We start from the raw sequence: 18,375 nt of genomic DNA on the forward strand, positions 1-18,375 counted from the left end.
AGCTGAACGCAGCTTTTTTTCAGGTGTTAGGTTTTTTTTCAGCCAGCTCAGCCCCATTGTTTCCTATGGGGAAATCGTGCACGAGCACGTTTTGCCAGCTTACCGCTACCATAAGCAACGCTGGTATTGAGGTGAGATGTGGAGCTAAATTTTGCTCAACGCTCACTTTTCTGAGGCTAATGCCGGCTTGAAGAAAACTTGTAATACCAGCGTTGTCTTAAGTGAGCGGTAAGAAAAAAAGGCTCGTTAGCACCGCATAGCCTTACCGACAAAAACTTGTAATCTAGCCGATTGTTTTTGGATTCTATTGTATGTTTTGTGGACCCAGGATATATTTGCAAACAAGAGAAATCTCAATGTATCCTTCCTGATAAAATATTTTATAAATAATAAATTGCTGATTCTGACTGATACGCACATGCGGCGCCTCTTTCGTTTTACCATCCCTTTGTAGAGCTTACACATCGTTAGTGTGAAGAAAGAGTGCTGCCATTAAGCTTCTGGTCTTTTGGACTATTTCCCATTTGAGAAGAGCGGGTTGTTTAATTTATTCATAAGTGTAATTGTGCATATTTAAACTATCCTGTGTGAACGGCGCTAACCTGAAGGTGCACCAGATTAATTGCGCTAACCCAAGGGTGCACCAGACTAACTGTGCTAACCTGAATGAGCATTAGGAATACATCAAAAGACAAATGTTTTTATTTTTAAATATATATTTCTATATATATCTGTATATTTTTTTGTAAAATATACAGTATATCTATATATCTATATGGATATACAGAAAGACATAAATATATATATACCTGGTCCTGTATATACATATATATATATATATATATATATATATATATATATTTATATACAGAATATATATTTAAAAATAAAACAATATTTTCTCCTTAAAGGGACAGTCAAGTCCAAAAAACTTTCATGTTTTAAATAGAGAATGTAATTTTAAACAACTTTCCAATTTACTTTTATCACCAATTTCGCTTTGTTCTCTTGGTATTCTTAGTTGAAAGCTAAACCTAGGAGGTTCATATGCCAATTTCTTAGACCTTGAAGACTGCCTTTAATCTGAATTCATTTTGACCACTAGAGGGCATTAGTTCATGTGTTTCATATAGATAGCATTGAGCTCATGTGAGCACTGATTGGCTAAAATGCAAGTCTGTCAAAAGAACTGAAACAAGAGGGCAGTCTGCAGAGGCTTAGATACAAGGTAATTACAGAGGTAAAAAGTGTATTATTATAACTGTGTTGGTTATGCACAACTGGGGAATGGGTAATAAAGGGATTATCTTTCTGTTTAAACAAAAAAAATATTTTAAGTATTTCGATTAAAAAAATAAAAACATAAAAATTGTTTAAAAAATAATTTTGCATATTTTAAGGTATTTGACTGAGAAGGCCTCAAAAGTATATATATATATATATATATATATATATATATATATATATATATATATATATATATATATATATATATATATATATATATGTGTGTGTGTGTGTCTATATATGTATATATGTGTTTATATGTATGTATGGGTGCACATACAAACTTACACATATAAACAAAAATACACATGTATAATCAATATGGATTTTCACGTGAAAAGGACGGACACTTATGGTTCACACTATCTTTACCTGCAGGTCTCAAAACCTGAGTCGTACGCCTCCTTCATCTGTTCGATGGTTGCAAGTGTAGAGTTGAGTGCAGCGCACACTTCCTCAGCTTCCTCCAATGTTAGCCTGTACCTCCCTCCCTTCTCCACATGGAAAATACCTCGAAATCGGCAGCTGACGGCTGAAACACAGAAGTAGAGAAATGTTAAAATCAAACATAATGTGAGATTTTATAGAATGTTTTTCCCTCTGAACCTCTATTATTATTATCAGTTATTTGTAGAGCTCCAACAGATTCCGCAGCGCTATAAACAGAGGTTTAATATGCAGGTAACATTTATAAGTGGGTAGAGGGCCTTGCCAAGAGTTTCACTGTTGTAAATCAGCTCTCATGAAAGTGATCTACGAACAGGGGATGACAAAAGGAGGAGAGGAACTGAGATTAGAAAATGTTAGTGTATATTATATGCATCCCTGAGAGCGCTTGACACTTTCAAATCAAGTCAGGGGAGTGTCTTGTGGAGCGAGGTAGAGAGTTCCACAAGATTGGGGCAAATCTGTCCTTTAGACGGGAATGTGAGGAGGTAACAAGAGAGCAGGAGGTTGTGTGCAGAGGGAAGGGGCAGGAGGGAGAGGTACTGGAGACGAGGTCTTAGATATAGGGGGGAACAGTGTTACTGAGGGCCTTGTATGTCAGGATTTTGTGTTTAATTGTGGAGGTTAGGAAGGCAGTGAAGGGATTGGCAGAGAGAAGCAGCAGATGAGGAGCGACGTGTAAGGAAGATCAGCCTGGCAGAGGCACTCATTATAGATTGTTTATAAGAGAGCTGTGAAACAATATAATTATGTGACATATGGAGTTTATACGAATATGGGATTGATCACATCCCTTAGAAAAGTTTATCTTTCACTTTTACTCTCACTATGGCGAATAAATCATTTGCTTCTCTTATTGTGATCAGCCCATATGTACATAACAAATGTGCACAGGAGCTTTCTGTAGAGGGTTTACGAATTCCCTGAGTCTACAGAAGACCAGACAGTCACTGACACCCCTCCCCCCCCCACACACACACACTCTTTAGTACAGTATATAAATTCCTCCAAAATAGACAACTACTGTACAACCCAAAAATGGTAACAGCTGCTCGCTGGTGAGATCATATTCCAGATTAAACAATGACTAACGGCTCAGTGTTCTGGAGGAGGAAGTCTCAGGACACAATACAGAAAATTCGAATTAAAGGAGAAGTGGTTGTGATTCCATAGGCAGTCTCCTAACTCATTTGTCTGCTATAAACAGTCAGTGATAGGGATCTGAGTAACAACTTGTCACATGTTTATCATCTCTTCTACAGGTGAATTGTGTAGTCAGGCTGCTCTTCCTGCATCTAAATGAAAAAACGAGTGTGGTTTGTTCACACCTTTGTGAATATCAGTAGCAGGTGCTAGGGACAGTACACAGGTATCAGCTTTCTCATGTTTGTAAAACGATGCTGAAATCTGTTCTCATTATGACTGGGATTATGCACAGGTTATTTATTCTGTTGTTTTGTAATGTGTAGTCAGTAATACTCACCAGACACCCACTTGCATGGTCCTGGAAGTTTTAAACAAGAAGGTATTACAGAGACAGGCTCCTGCAAGTACAATCTGGTTTTGTGTGCACAGTATAGCTGAAGCATTGTGTATTTATACATGCAGCACCTGCGGGGCAGGTGAGCTTGCAATCTATTACCTAAATATTGAACTAAATAAATACCCCCAACTCATGCAAGGATACAGTGTGCCTGTATTGGCAACTTCTTAACACAAATAGCTGTTCCTGAAAAAAATAAAGATTTTGATTGAAAACTGGATTGACGCAAAACTCGTTACAGGTCTGTTATTGAACATGGATGCTCTTCTGTTAAAAAATATATATTTTGCTCTTGTGATTTTGGGCTATCCCCTCTGAGTACAATTCTTAATACAAAACATAGTTATAGATGGTTAAATAGTTACATGTGCATGATTTGCATGTTCTGAGTTTGTCTCCTTAAAGAGAAGTCTAATGAGTTCATGCAAAAAGAATTTTAAGACTTTAATGACTCTGATCTATTGTTCTCTGGTGAGAAACGACAACTAGATAAACTCTGCTCTGAATATTATTTACACCTATTACAGAGATGATACAAAAATGAATCAATGGTTATTCGTGCAGAAAAAAAAATCAGAAATAAACACATTAGGCTCAAGTTAACAAACTGCGGATGCAACTGCAATGTTTGCTCATTTAACACTTCATAGAATAACAAGGGCTGGAGAGGTTGGTCAAGCTGTAGAAGACCTTTTAGTGAATTTAGCTGTATGCGCATCTGGGTCTGTACATCAGATGTTTATCAGATACACGGATTCACAACACTTTCATACAGGAAATGACACAAAGTCAGTACTACACGATAAACCAGAGATACTTTGATGTGTGACTATACATAAGTACAAGATAAATTTTTTTCTTGCATTTATTAAGGTTCCTAGAATTTATATAAAAGCCCTTTGTGTGGACAAAAAATAAAAAATGGCCACATATGACAATAGGTATTTGATAGAGGTATAGGAATTCAAAATATGCACCTAGATTACGAGTTTTGCGTTAGCCTTAAAAAGCAGCGTTGAGAGGTCCCAACGCTGCTTTTTGACGTCCACTGGTATTACGGGTCTGGCAGCTACAGGTGTACCGCTCACTTTTTTTCCGCGACTCGAGCATACCGCAAATCCACTTACGTCAATTGCGTATTCTATTCTATCTTTTTAATGGGATTTGCCTAATGCTGGTATTACGAGTCTTGAAAAAAGTAGACCCTCTCCTGTCAAGACTCCTAACGCATTTAAAAGTCAGAAGTTAAGAGTTTTATGGGCTAACGCCGTAAAATAAAACTCTTAACTAAAGTGCTAAAAAGTACACTAACACCCATAAACTACCTATTAACCCCTAAACCGAGCCCCCCACATCGCAAACACTTAAATACATTTTTTAACCCCTAATCTGCCGACCGGACATCGCCGCCACTATAATAAACATATTAACCCCTAAACTGCCGCACTCCCGCCTCGCAAACATTAGTTAAATTTTATTAACCCCTAATCTGCCGTCCCTAACATCGCCGACACCTACCTACATTTATTAACCCCTAATCTGCCGACCCCAACGTCGCCGCAACTATATTAAATGTATTAACCCCTAAACCTAAGTCTAACCCTACCCCTAACACCCCCCTAACTTAAATATAATTTAAAATAATCTAAATAAAATAACTATCATTAACTAAATAATTCCTATTTAAAACTAAATACTTACCTATAAAATAAACCATAAGATAGCTACAATATAACTAATAGTTACATTGTATCTAGCTAAGGGTTTATTTTTTATTTTACAGGCAACTTTGTATTTATTTGAACTAGGTAGAATAGTCCCAGATGCAGAACTTTTTTCCACTTTCTGCAATGAGATTTTTTTAGTGAAATTTTTTTCTGCAGGTTATTTTTAAATATAATTCAATTTTAAATTAGGCAGTTGCCCTATAGCACCAGTTCAATTGCAGTGTGTTGGTTAACTGGAGAATAAAGCAATTTTAAAAGTTGTATAATATATTGCAGCAGTTGAATATTGCATTGCAAATGAGCTGCAGACAAAACAAATAAATTGTAAAATGTCTCTTGAATAAATTTGTTTCTTTTTCTCTTAGTCTAACATAGAAACGTAGTAATAAAAAAAATGATGCATTGCTCATAAAAATGTCTTGCATTCAGAAAAAAATGCTTTGCAGACTGGGAAAGGCTAGGGGGCGGGTTTGAAAAAATTTGAAAAACAGTCAACAATCAATGCGCTGCTGCTTTGCAGCTCTCCTGCATATTTCACTGTTCACTTCAAACAGCACTTTGCTGTGGATGCACTGTGTTAATAAAAACTTACACAGTGCAGCCAGAACACAGCTCTGTTTGAAGAGAACAGACTGATGTGAAGCAGTGCTGCATAGTTAGAGCAGTAACAGTTCCTGCATGTGTCCTGTTCTTTCTGCAGACATGATGCATTTTCTGCGATGACATCTCAGATCACTGTATGTTCTGCCTTGGGGAGAATAGTTATTAAATAGTTATTAACTATTTAATAACTTCCTAGTTAAAGTAAATACAAATATACCTGTAATATAAATCCGAACCTAAGTTACAATTACACCTAACACTACACTATCATTAAATAAATTACCTAAATTAACTACAATTAATTACAATTAAATAAAATAAACTAAATTACGAAAAAAACAAACACTAAATTACAGAAAAAAATAAAATAATTACAATTTTTTAAAACTAATTACACCTAATCTAATCCCCCTAATAAAATAAAAAGGCCCCCCAAAATAATAAAAATCCCTACCCTATACTAATTTACAAATAGCCCTTAAAAGGGCTTTTTGCGGGGCATTGCCCCAAAGTAATCAGCTCTTTTACCTGTAAAAAAAAGACAATACCCCCCCAACATTACAACCCACACACCCAACCCTACTCTAAAACCAACCCAATACCCCCTTAATAAAACCTAACACTACCCCCTTGAAGATCACCCTACCTTGAGACGTCTTCACCCAACCGGGCAGAAGTGGTCCTCCAGAGGGTCCGAAGTCTTCATCCTATCCGGGCAGAAGAGGACCTCCAGACGGGCAGAAGTCTTCATCCAGACGGCATCTTCTATCTTCATCCATCCAGAGCGGAGCAGGTCCATCTTCAAGACATCCGACGTGGAGCATCCTCTTCCTTCCGATGACTAACACTAAATGACGGTACCTTTAAGTGACGTCATCCAAGATGGCGTCCCTTCAATTCCAATTGGCTGATAAAATTCTATCAGCCAATCGGAATTAAGGTAGAAAAAATCCTATTGGCTGATCCAATTAGCCAATAGGATTGAGCTTGCATTCTATTGCCTGCTTGGAACTGCCAAAAGAATGCAAGCTCAATCCTATTGGCTGATTGGATCAGCCAATAGGATTGAAGTTCAATCCTATTGGCTGATTGGATCAGCCAATAGGATTTTTTCTACCTTAATTCCGATTGGCTGATAGAATTCTATCAGCCAATCGGAACTGAAGGGACGCTATCTTGGATGACGTCACTTAAAAGTACCGTCATTTAGTGTTAGTCATTGGAAGGAAGAGGATGCTCCGCGTCGGATATCTTGAAGATCACCCCGCTCCACTCCGGATGGAGGAAGATAGAAGATGCCGCCTGGATGAAGACTTCTGCCTGTCTGGAGGTCCTCTTCTGCCCGGATAGGATGAAGACTTCAGACCTCTGGAGGACCACTTCTGCCCGGTTGGGTGAAGACGTCTCAAGGTAGGGTGATCTTCAAGGGGGTAGTGTTAGGTTTTATTAAGGGGGTATTGAGTGGGTTTTAGAGTAGGGTTGGGTGTGTGGGTGGTGGGTTGTAATGTTGGGGGGTATTGTCTTTTTTTTACAGGTAAAAGAGCTGATTACTTTGGGGCAATGCCCCGCAAAAAGCCCTTTGAAGGGCTATTTGTAATTTAGTATCGGGTAGGGATTTTTATTATTTGGGGGGGATTTTTTATTTTATTAGGGGGATTAGATTAGGTGTAATTAGTTTTAAAAAATTGTAATTATGTTATTATTTTCTGTAATTTAGTGTTTGTTTTCTTCGTAATTTAGTTTATTTAATTTAATTGTAATTAATTGTAGTTAATTTAGGTAATTTATTTATTGATAGTGTAGTGTTAGGTGTAATTGTAACTTAGGTTAGGATTTATTTTACAGGTATATTTGTATTTATTTTAACTAGGAAGTTATTAAATAGTTAATAACTATTTAATAACTACTCTACCTAGTTAAAATAAATACAAACTTGCCTGTAAAATAAAAATAAACTCTAAGATAGATACAATGTATTTATTAGTTATATTGTAGCTATCTTATGGTTTATTTTATAGGTAAGTATTTAGTTTTAAATAGGAATAATTTATTTAATAATAGTATTTTTATTTAGATTTATTTAAATTATATTTAAGTTAGGGGGTGTTAGGGTTAGACTTAGGTTTAGGGGTTAATAACTTTATTATAGTGGTGGCGACGTTGGGGGCGGCAGATTAGGGGTTAATAATTGTAGGTAGGTTGCAACAACATTGGGGGCAGCAGAATAGGGGTTAATAACTATAATGTAGGTGTCAGCGATGTTGGGGGCGACAGATTAGGGGTTAATAAGTATAATGTAGGTGGCGGCGGTATCCGGAGCGGCAGATTAGGGGTAAATAATATAATGCAGGTGTCAGCGATGTTGGGGGCGGCAGATTAGGGGTTAATAAGTGTAAGATTAGGGGTGTTTAGACTCGGGGTTCATGTTAGGGTGTTAGGTGTAGACTTAGAAAGTGTTTCCCCATAGGAAACAATGGGGCTGCGTTAGGAGCTGAACGCTGCTTTTTTGCAGGTGTTAGGTTTTTTTTCAGCCGAATCAGCCCCATTGATTCCTATGGGGAAATCATGCACAAGCACGTTTAGCCAGCTCACCGCTAACGTAAGCAGCGCCGGTATTGAGGTGAGACAATCCAAATCCATGAATAAATACAGCACCACTGGGTGTGCACGGTGGTAAGGAAAAACTGCAATTCCTCAATATAATAATGTAATTCATGCAATCCACATTTTAAAACAAGCAACGTTTCGTGACCCAGTGTCACTTAGTCATGCTTTCTGTCATGACAGAAAGCATGACTAAGTGACACTGGGTCACGAAACGTTGCTTGTTTTAAAATTTGATCTTCAATAAAAGATATTTTTTTTACCTACTAGTGCTGGTGGATTGCATGAATTACGGTATTGAGGTGAGAGGTGGAGCTAAATTCTGCTCTCCGATCACTTTTTTCCGGCTAACGCCGGGTTTAAAAAAACCTGTAATACCAGCGTTGTTTGTAGGTGAGCAGTGAGCATAAACTGTGCGTTAGCCCCGCAAGCCTTACCGACAAAAACTCGTAATCTAGCCGATAGTTAATGTATTGGGAGGGGGCACTGGAGCCAAATAAAATTTATTGAAAAATCAGGACATGGCATAGGGCATGATGAAACTTCTTATGAAACTTAGGAACTAACTAGAAAAATGAGGAGACAGAGTTTATTGGAGCATCAGAGAAATATAGACATATGTAGATGATGCCAAACATTTAGGAAAACAACATTGTATTGCATTGTGTTGTACCTTAAAGGGACAGTTCACCCAAAAACTTTCTCCCCTTTAAATTATTCCCAATGATCCTTTTTACCTGCTAGAGTGTATTAAATTGGTTGCAAGTAGCTCCTTTACTCATATTTCATCATTTGAAATAGCTGATTTAGCTTGTGGTTTCCCAACCTATACTGAAAGTTTTGATACTGGCGTATACGCTATTGACAAGCCTAAGTAAACACAGCCAGCAGAAGAGATTACACTTTTAGTGGAATGCAGGATAGTTAAGTAATAAAATGATAATTTTCCATTGTTCTCTCTATGTATTGAGCTTTGGTGTTCCAGACAAATATAAGATAAGGAAGCAAGTCTGTGTACATAAAAGTGATAACATAATGAGATCTGATATTACCTGAAGCTCAACCCATTGTAATAGGCTGTGGTTTCAAAGCACAAAACCAGCTACTTCATATACATAAATAAACCCCAAAATGCAATTTCTCAAATATTTTATACTCTGCAGTTGGTATAACAAGTCATTTAAAATACATTAATGGAAAAACAATTTTACAGTGTACTGTCCCTTTAATGGGTCTTAGGATTTGTCTTGACTTTGGGAAAAAGTGATTAGCTCCCAGCTTGGATGAGAGTAATTTGTGGGTGAATCATCAAGTATGAGACAGAAGTGGGTGAGGAATCGGAGGTCAGATTCGGTCTATATCTATCTCCACCCCATCATTGTATCTGTGATCTTATTCAATATTACATACAAAGGGCAGGTACTGCTTTGGAGAAGTGGTATTTATGTGGATTCATCAGTATGCAGGTGATATATGTAATAATTCAGCTAGTAATGAGGTTATTAACCCCCAATGGGCAACCTTTTTAACTTGCACAGCATTTTACTCAGGCCTCAAATCTTCAGAAGTGCCTGACTGCATACTCAAAACCGTAAAAACGCAAACAGTAAAAGTGTTTAAACCCTCAGTAAAGAGACAGAGGTGAGTGAAGGTGTTGTGGGTAGAATAATAGTCTGTTTTTGTGTGTTGGGTAAAACCTGGTACATTATTTCATGCCCCTATATAAAAGATTAAAGATTCAGGTGAACATAACCTGTGCCAAATTACTAGTGATAAGGTCAGTAGAAGATTCATGATAGAGCGGAGATACAGTGATCAGCAGAAGATCCATGAGAGGGTTGAGATACAGAGATTAGCAGTATATAGGAGTGCTGAGAAATGGAGATTAACAGAGGATTCTTGAGAGGGCTGGGATACAGAGATCAGCAGAAGATTCTTAAGAGGTCAGAGATTCAGAGATCAGCAGAAGATCAATGAGAGAGCTGAGATACAGAGATCAGCGAAAGATCCATGAGAGGGATAAGATACAAAGATCCACTGAACGTGTACAGAGTGGTCTTTATCAGCAGCAGCAGACTATAGGATGAGAAATATGAGCAGTGACCGACTGACCAGCTGTAAAATGTTATATTGGCCTTCTCTGCTGGTGCTGTCTCTGGTGTGTAGACAACAAAAAACAGCTGGGAGAAAATCAGTTACAGATCTGAAAAACTGGTCTGGTTTTGAACACTTGGGCAGAATTTGGGATATAGCTGAGGCATTGACTTAAGGTCCCAGCTCCGACAATGCACTGGGTCTTACAATTGTAAGACAATAGTTTCTACTTGAATCTCAGTGAAATTAAAAATACACACACACACATAAGCACACATTTAGACTAAGAGGAGAGGTTAGCTAAATATGGTCTGTTTACTCTAGAAAAAAGAAAATGTATGCTTACCTGATAAATTTCTTTCTTTCTTGACACTCTGGCCCCTATTTAAGAAGGTCTGGCGGACCTGATCCGACAGTGCGGATCAGGTCCGCCAGACCTCGCTGAATACAGCGAGCAATACACTCGCCGGCGGCCAATGGGCCGCCAGCAGGGGGTGTCAATCAACCCGATCGTACTCGATCGGGTTGATTTCCGGCGATGTCTGTCCGCCTGCTCAGAGCAGGCAGACAGGTTATGGAGCAGCGGTCTTTGTGACCGCTGCTTCATAACTGCTGTCTCTGGCGAGCCTGCAAGCTCGCCAGAAACATGGGGAATCAAGCTCTATTCGGAGCTTGATAAATATGCCCCAATGGCATCTACTTATCAAGCCATCAACTTACTTGCATTCGACGGCACCAATACGCTCGCCTAAGATCGCCTGACCTGAATACGCTCTCCAAAGTTACCAAAAAAGCAGTCAAAAAGCCGCGCACCAAGTACGGGGTGATGAGCAGCGGACTGTTGTTAACTAACAGTCATCGTTCTCGCTGCTCTTTGGCTTTTTCCCAGCTTTATTGGTACCCTGTCACTAAACACCCACACTATACTATACTGTTTTACCCCTATAACGCCGCTCCCGGAGCCCACCGCAACTCTAATAAATGTATTAACCCCTAAACAGCCGCTCACGGACCCCGCCGCCACCTACATTATACTTAGTAACCCCTACTCTGCCCCCCCTACACCGCCGCCACCTACATTATACTTATTAACCCCTAATATGCCCCCCCTACACCGCCGCCACCTACATTATACTTATTAACCCCTAATCTGCCCCCCTACATCACTGCCACCTACCTATATTTATTAACCCCTAATCTGCCGCACCCAACGTCGCCGCCACTATATTAAATTTATTAACCCCTAAACCTAAGTCTAACCCTAACACCCCCTAACTTAAATATAATTTAAATAAATCTAAATAAAATTAATATCATTAACTAAATTATTCCTATTTAAAACTACTTACCTATAAAATAAACCCTAAGATAGCTACAATATAACTAATAGTTACATTGTATATAGCTTAGGGTTTATTTTTATTTTACAGGCAAGTTTGTATTTATTTTAACTAGGTAGAATAGTTACTAAATAGTTATTAACTATTTACTAACTACCTAGTTAAAATAAATACAAATTTACCAGTAAAATAAAACCTAACCTAAGTTACAATTACACTACACTATAATTAAATTAATTCCCTACATTAAATACAATTAAATAAAATTAAATAAAATGATCTAAAGTACAAAAAAAACAACACTAAATTACAGAAAATAATAAACAAATAAGATTTTTAAACTAATTACACCTAATCTAATCCCCCCTAACAAAATAAAAAAGCCCCCCCAAAATAAAAAAAAGCCCTACCCTACACTAAATTACAAATAGCCCTTAAAAGGGCCTTTTGCTGGGCATTGCCCAAAGTAATCAGCTCTTTTACATGTAAAAAAAAGTACAAATCCCCACCCCAACATTAAAACCCACCACCCACACAACCAACCCTACTCTAAAACCCACGCAATACCCCCTTAAAAAAACCTAACACTAACCCCTTGAAGATCACCTTACCGGGAGAAGTCTTCACTTACCCGGGCCGAAGTCCTCAACGAAGCTGGCAGAAGTGGTCCTCCAGACGGACAGAAGTCTTCATCCAGACGGCATCTTCTATCTTCATCCATCCGGCGCGGAGCGGCTCCATCTTCTAGACATCCGACGCGGAGCATCCTCTTCATCCGACGTCTTCTTGAACAATGACGGTTCGTTTAAGTGACGTCATCCAAGATGGCGTCCCTTCAATTCCGATTGGCTGATAGAATTCTATCAGCCAATCGGAATTAAGGTAGGAAAAATCCTATTGGCTGATGCAATCAGCCAATAGGATTGAGTTTGCATTCTATTGGCTGTTCCAATCAGCCAATAGAATGCGAGCTCAATCCTATTGGCTGATTGGATCAGCCAATAGGATTGAACTTCAATCCTATTGGCTGATTGCATTAGCCAATAGGATTTTTCCTACCTTATGCTGCCTCCCCTTGTCAGCTGTGGTGGGTCTGCAAGCGCAGTGCTTATTGCAGGTCTTAGTAACTAACAGACTGGATGCGTCTGTGCACTGCTTAGATCAGCTTGTGATGTCTAATCATAAACTCTAATAGCTAGCTTAAATAGACACTTAAAAAGTTTCATTACTTGAATTATTGTAATTACTGTATGTTGTTGCAGTGATTGTTTCAAAGTGTATTCTCCTTTCCCTCCCTTCCTCTTCTCTCTCTTCTTTTCCTTTCTCACTCCCTTCCTCAACTCACTCCCTCCTTTCTTTCTTTCCCTCCCTTTTTTCCTCCCTCCCTTCTTTTCCCCCTCCCTTCTTTCCCTCCCTCTCTTCTTTCTCTCAACTCCCTCCCTTGCTCCCTTCTTGTCTCCCCCTTTTCTTCTATCCCTCCCCACTTTTCTCTTCTCTCTCTCTCCCTTCTTTACTTTCCCTCCCTTTTCTCCCCTCCCCTTCTTTTCTCTCCCTTCTCTCAGGGAAAAAATGGTATCAGATGCATGCAATTCAACCCACCTGTATGCAAGTGTTTTGCTAGCCCATTTTCTTTTCAATTGTTATGAAAAACAAAAACAAAAAACATTTTACACACTGACCCAAAAACATATTAGGTGGAAAAAAAGGCCTAAAATATTTGGGGAGGGTGCAGCAGAAAAACCTAAATACGCCACTGATACACACATATATGCACATATATATACACACATACATATGTACACATATACAAAACACACACATACATATACACATACACACATAAACACAGACACACATATACATACACACATATATGCACATATATATATACACACATACATATGTACACATATACAAAAACACACGCATACATATACACATACACATACACACAGACACACATATACATACACACATATATGCACATATATATATATATACACACATACATATGTACACATATACAAAAACACACAAAGACACACATACATATACACATAAACACAGACACACATATACATACACACATATATACACATATATATACACACATACATATGTACACATATACAAAAACACACAAAGACACACATACATATACACATACACACATAAACACAGACACACATATACATACACACATATATGTACACACATACATATGTATACATATACAAAAACACACAAAGATACACATACACACAAATACAGACACACACATATACATGGAAAATAATCACATATGTACACACACATGTACATATACATACATATATGTGCACATATACACATATACATGCATATATGCACACACATACATATACACACATATATGCACACATATACATGCACATACTCACTTACGCACACACACATACTTACACACCTATATGCACACACATACATACACACATAATGCACACATATACATGCACATACTCACGCACACACACATACTTATACACCTATATGCACACACATACATACACATACACACATAATGCACACATATACATGCACATACTCACGCACACACACATACTTATACACCTATATGCACACACATACATACACATACACACATAATGCACACATATACACAAACATACACACACATGCCCAAATATATAATTAAACATATACAAAGTAGATTAAGCAGACTATTGGCGCTATTGGATGCTGCATACACTGTGACAGTGCAGATTTTGTAACCTTCTGACTTGCTTTTTTATTTGTATCCATAATATTTATGTGACGTCCTAACAAAGGGCTAAATTATGAGTGGAGCGCTATTTTGCACTTGCGCGTTAACTACTCTAGATGGAGACTTTTTATGCACGTCGAGTTGCGCTTGTATTACAAGTAGAAAATAAAAAGTTTGCGCAAGAGCGAAAACCTGACACATGCAAAAAGTTCACAACCACGTTAACGTATTCCCCTATAGAAGTCAATGGAGCGTGCAAACTGCAAAACCTAAGACCCTTATTCTCGTGCTAACCCGATCGCATTATTTAAGTGTGCTAAACCTGACATGAAATATGAATATTTCACATTCCAATGTTCTTCACATAGAAGAATATGATCTTTTTATTATTAAATAAATAATTCTATTTATAGTTGACTGCAAAGGGCTCTAATGTACATATATATCTTTATGTGTGTACATATGTATGTGTTTATATGTGTATATATGTCTGTGAATACATATATACACATATAAACACATAAATACATATGTGTGTGCGCACATATATACATAGGTACATATACATATTTAGGCATGTATATGTATTTATTATCTCTATGGTAAAGCTTTTTCTAACACCTGAGACCTCATATCTTTGATCCTTTATAACTTTTTTATGCAACATTTTCTTTAAAATCATTTTTATCAAACAGTGGTAATATCAGTGTAATTGTACTGTTAAATGTATTTTGATTTGTTTTATGACTTGTCACTTTTTTTGTCTCACGTAACAGCTTTTACCAGAAATCTGAAGTCGTGCTAACCCAATGCGTATTAAATTTGATTGCGCTCAAGCGAACACATTTACATTCAACTCATAGGGGCCTGTTTATTAATGTGCGAGCTGGCATGATACAATGTATGTCGGCATTTATTTAACGATGTCCGCATTTATCTAAAGACCGCTGCTCCATAACTGGTCTGCCTGCTCTGAGGCTGCAGATTGATGTCCGCAGCCTCAGAGCAGGTCGGACCAGTTATGGAGCAGGGGTCTTTAGACCTGAAGGTTTGCGGGAAACAAGGTGTGCTGCAGTTAGCGCATCATTGGTAATCAAACCCATAACTGGGAAACAGCTACATGAACACATAGATAAGTGCCACTTGGCTCTTCTATACAGCCCACCAAATGCCTGATTATTTGTCAGATCTTATGTGTTCTATGTGCCATTATAGTATAACCACCTCAGCTGGGTTTCTATTCCATGTATGTACCTCCATTTCATTAACACAGTACTTTTATTTAAACAATACGCTCCTGACTTAAAGGAACAAAAATGCTGCAATATGTTATTTCATATTATTATGGCATTGCTGCCTGTATATAAATATGTAGTTAACTCCTGCAATGGGTTTAAACCTTGATACAGTGATACTGAAGGGCTGCTTGCTACTTTTAACAATTGCCAGAGCTGCCACCCAGGCAGACTCATTCTTACTTTGCACAAAGTTACAAATTAGATAGGATAAAAGTTCATTGTGTTTAAAGCTGATTCCGGGCTGGGCTAATTCTTCCAGCGCTCACTGGGGGTTTATTTCTTGTGCAGCCTCCTGTTTACATAGCTTATTTACAGAGAATACAGCTGTATTCATTCTTTCAGCATATGTAGAATATCAACAGGAAAACCAGCTGTTTCATATGAATGAATGTATTCCATCACCTGGCACCGAGTGCTTTGTCACCATCAAGCCTCTGCTTGCAGCTCGCAGGGTCAGTGTTACGGCCAGCTCACAAGATTGTGTCACCTCTATCAGTCCTTTATTTACAGGGCAATATAGGGGTGAAATGACGTGCTCTGATCATTACAGCTAGTTCTTTATCACATATCACTTTAGTGGTACTAAGAGATTCCAGTCTAGTAGATCGGCTCCATCAGCCATCAGAACAATCACAAAGCAAAATATAATACCATTCTTGTATCTGACAAATATTGGAGTGGGTATTGGAAAAGCCCCCGTGTGATGCACAAACAGGAAAGACATCAGCGAATAAAAATTATATTGTGATATGTTTCAGTGTTATGATTTTTAAACAACATGGCAATAGAAAAAATATAAAAAAACATATAACACTGTGCGTTGTGTTAAATAACAGTAGATGAATGTCCATATGATTCTTTATCGTAACTTCAAAAAAAGAAAAAAGAAACTTCCATAGTGTAAAAATGTTAAAGTATTATTTAAATGCTCATCTTGGTCTGGTAATTACACATCATTAAGGTTCATTAGCTCTAAGATAAGCGCCCGGTAATAAATGTATCCTACTCTGTGACTTGCAGGGTGTTCCAACTTTATTACAATGTTAAAATACACACTTTGTTAAAACAAATAAAATGTTACAAAGTAGTCCTCCGCAGTCACTCTGGGGTTATTGTGTACACTGTCCTTACACAGTTTACACTCTTAGTAGCACTTGCATGTAATTCCAATTACTAGTACAACACTGAAGTACTGATTGCGTACAGCACCGGCTACTTGCAAACTAGTGTTAGATTAAGTGAGACCCCCATTTCTGACGCCAGGACACCGGCTCCACCTAATTGAAAAAACCAACAGGTGAAACGTGCATCGGAGGTGGAGACGGCATCCTGACGCTTTTTTTAAAGTTACGTTGAAGAATCATATGGACATTCATCTGCTTTTTAAATAACACAGTGCACAGTGTTGTATTTCTATGATAACTCACATTAATGCCTTAAAGGGATATTCCAGACAAAATTGGAAACCACATGGGTGCATTTTGGTATTGAACAGAAGCAATTTTGTAATATACATGCAGTAGCAAAAATGCTTCTTATAAAAGCTATAGCTTTTTCCAAAGTGTATTTTAAGTATGCACCGTGCACCAGCATTTTAAACACAACACTTATTCTGAGAGCCTAAGGTGCTTGTACCATCTGGTAATGACTCAATTTGTTAATTGCTGATATGATACAAGCCCCGCTGATGATCTGAGCAGCTGCAGTATTTAATATGTGGGTGCAGTGACAATATCTAGCTATGCTTCACATGCACATGCAGAGAAAAATGTTAACTCTTTAACAGTGATAACTCTTACTAGAAGCATTTTTGCCAGTACATGTATATTGCAAATATGTTTCTATTCAAATATGTAATAAATCTATGTTCATTTTGACTGGAATGTCCCTTTAATGCTAACCACAGGCATTGGAACACTTGGATGAGAAAAACAAGATGGCCGGCCCCAAACAACAGCAGAAACAGCCTTTTTTGATGACATTTGAATTGCACCAAATAACAAACAAAACTAAATACGTCATCACCATCAGTTAGATGTAAAGATATGAAAATTTATAGATCTACAAGATATCGACATTTGCAAAATCCATACAGATTTAAATACCAATGTTCAGGAACTGACATTTAAAAATGATTTTAGTCTTCCTGTTATCAAACTTACACCTTCTCTTGTTATTGTTTGTTGAAGAGTAGAAGGTAAGCTCAGGAGCGTGCACGTGTATGTGCCCTATATGGCAGCTGTGTTTGCAGCACTTATACCAATGTTACACATACGGTGCAATGGGTTATATATACAAAGGACAACAAGAGAGAGGGAAATGATATAACAAATGTACATGATTATAAAATTATACCCTGTCTCAATCATTAAAATTCAGTTTTCACTTCCATATTCACAAGCCATGAAATTATGTGACACGTTACCATTAAACACAGTGACACATGCATAATAAAAAAGCAAACGAACAGCATTTACTCTGAATTTCAAACGAACAGTAGATTATTTTCTGGCATATCTAACAGCGTCTTCCATTTTCATGTCCCTGTATCATGTGACAGCTATCAGCCAATCACAAACTAATGTACGTATATTCTTTTCACTCTTGCACATGCTCAGTTTTTAAAACACAATGCTCTCGTAAACTCAAGAAAGGAAAAATGTCAATT

At 37.7% G+C, this 18,375-nt stretch overlaps 1 protein-coding gene across 1 annotated transcript in view; it reads right to left on the minus strand.

The window, feature by feature from the left end:
- CD44 (CD44 molecule (Indian blood group)) overlaps positions 1-18,375 on the minus strand; it is a 154,665-nt gene that overhangs the window by 93,590 nt on the left and 42,700 nt on the right. Inside the window, exon 2 of the mRNA XM_053720526.1 lies at positions 1,660-1,819. Within this exon, the coding sequence (XP_053576501.1) occupies positions 1,660-1,819 (160 nt within the window). The remainder of the gene's footprint in view (positions 1-1,659; positions 1,820-18,375) is intronic.

Source organism: Bombina bombina, chromosome 7 (assembly GCF_027579735.1).
Source record: "Bombina bombina isolate aBomBom1 chromosome 7, aBomBom1.pri, whole genome shotgun sequence".
NCBI classification, from domain to species: domain Eukaryota; kingdom Metazoa; phylum Chordata; class Amphibia; order Anura; family Bombinatoridae; genus Bombina; species Bombina bombina.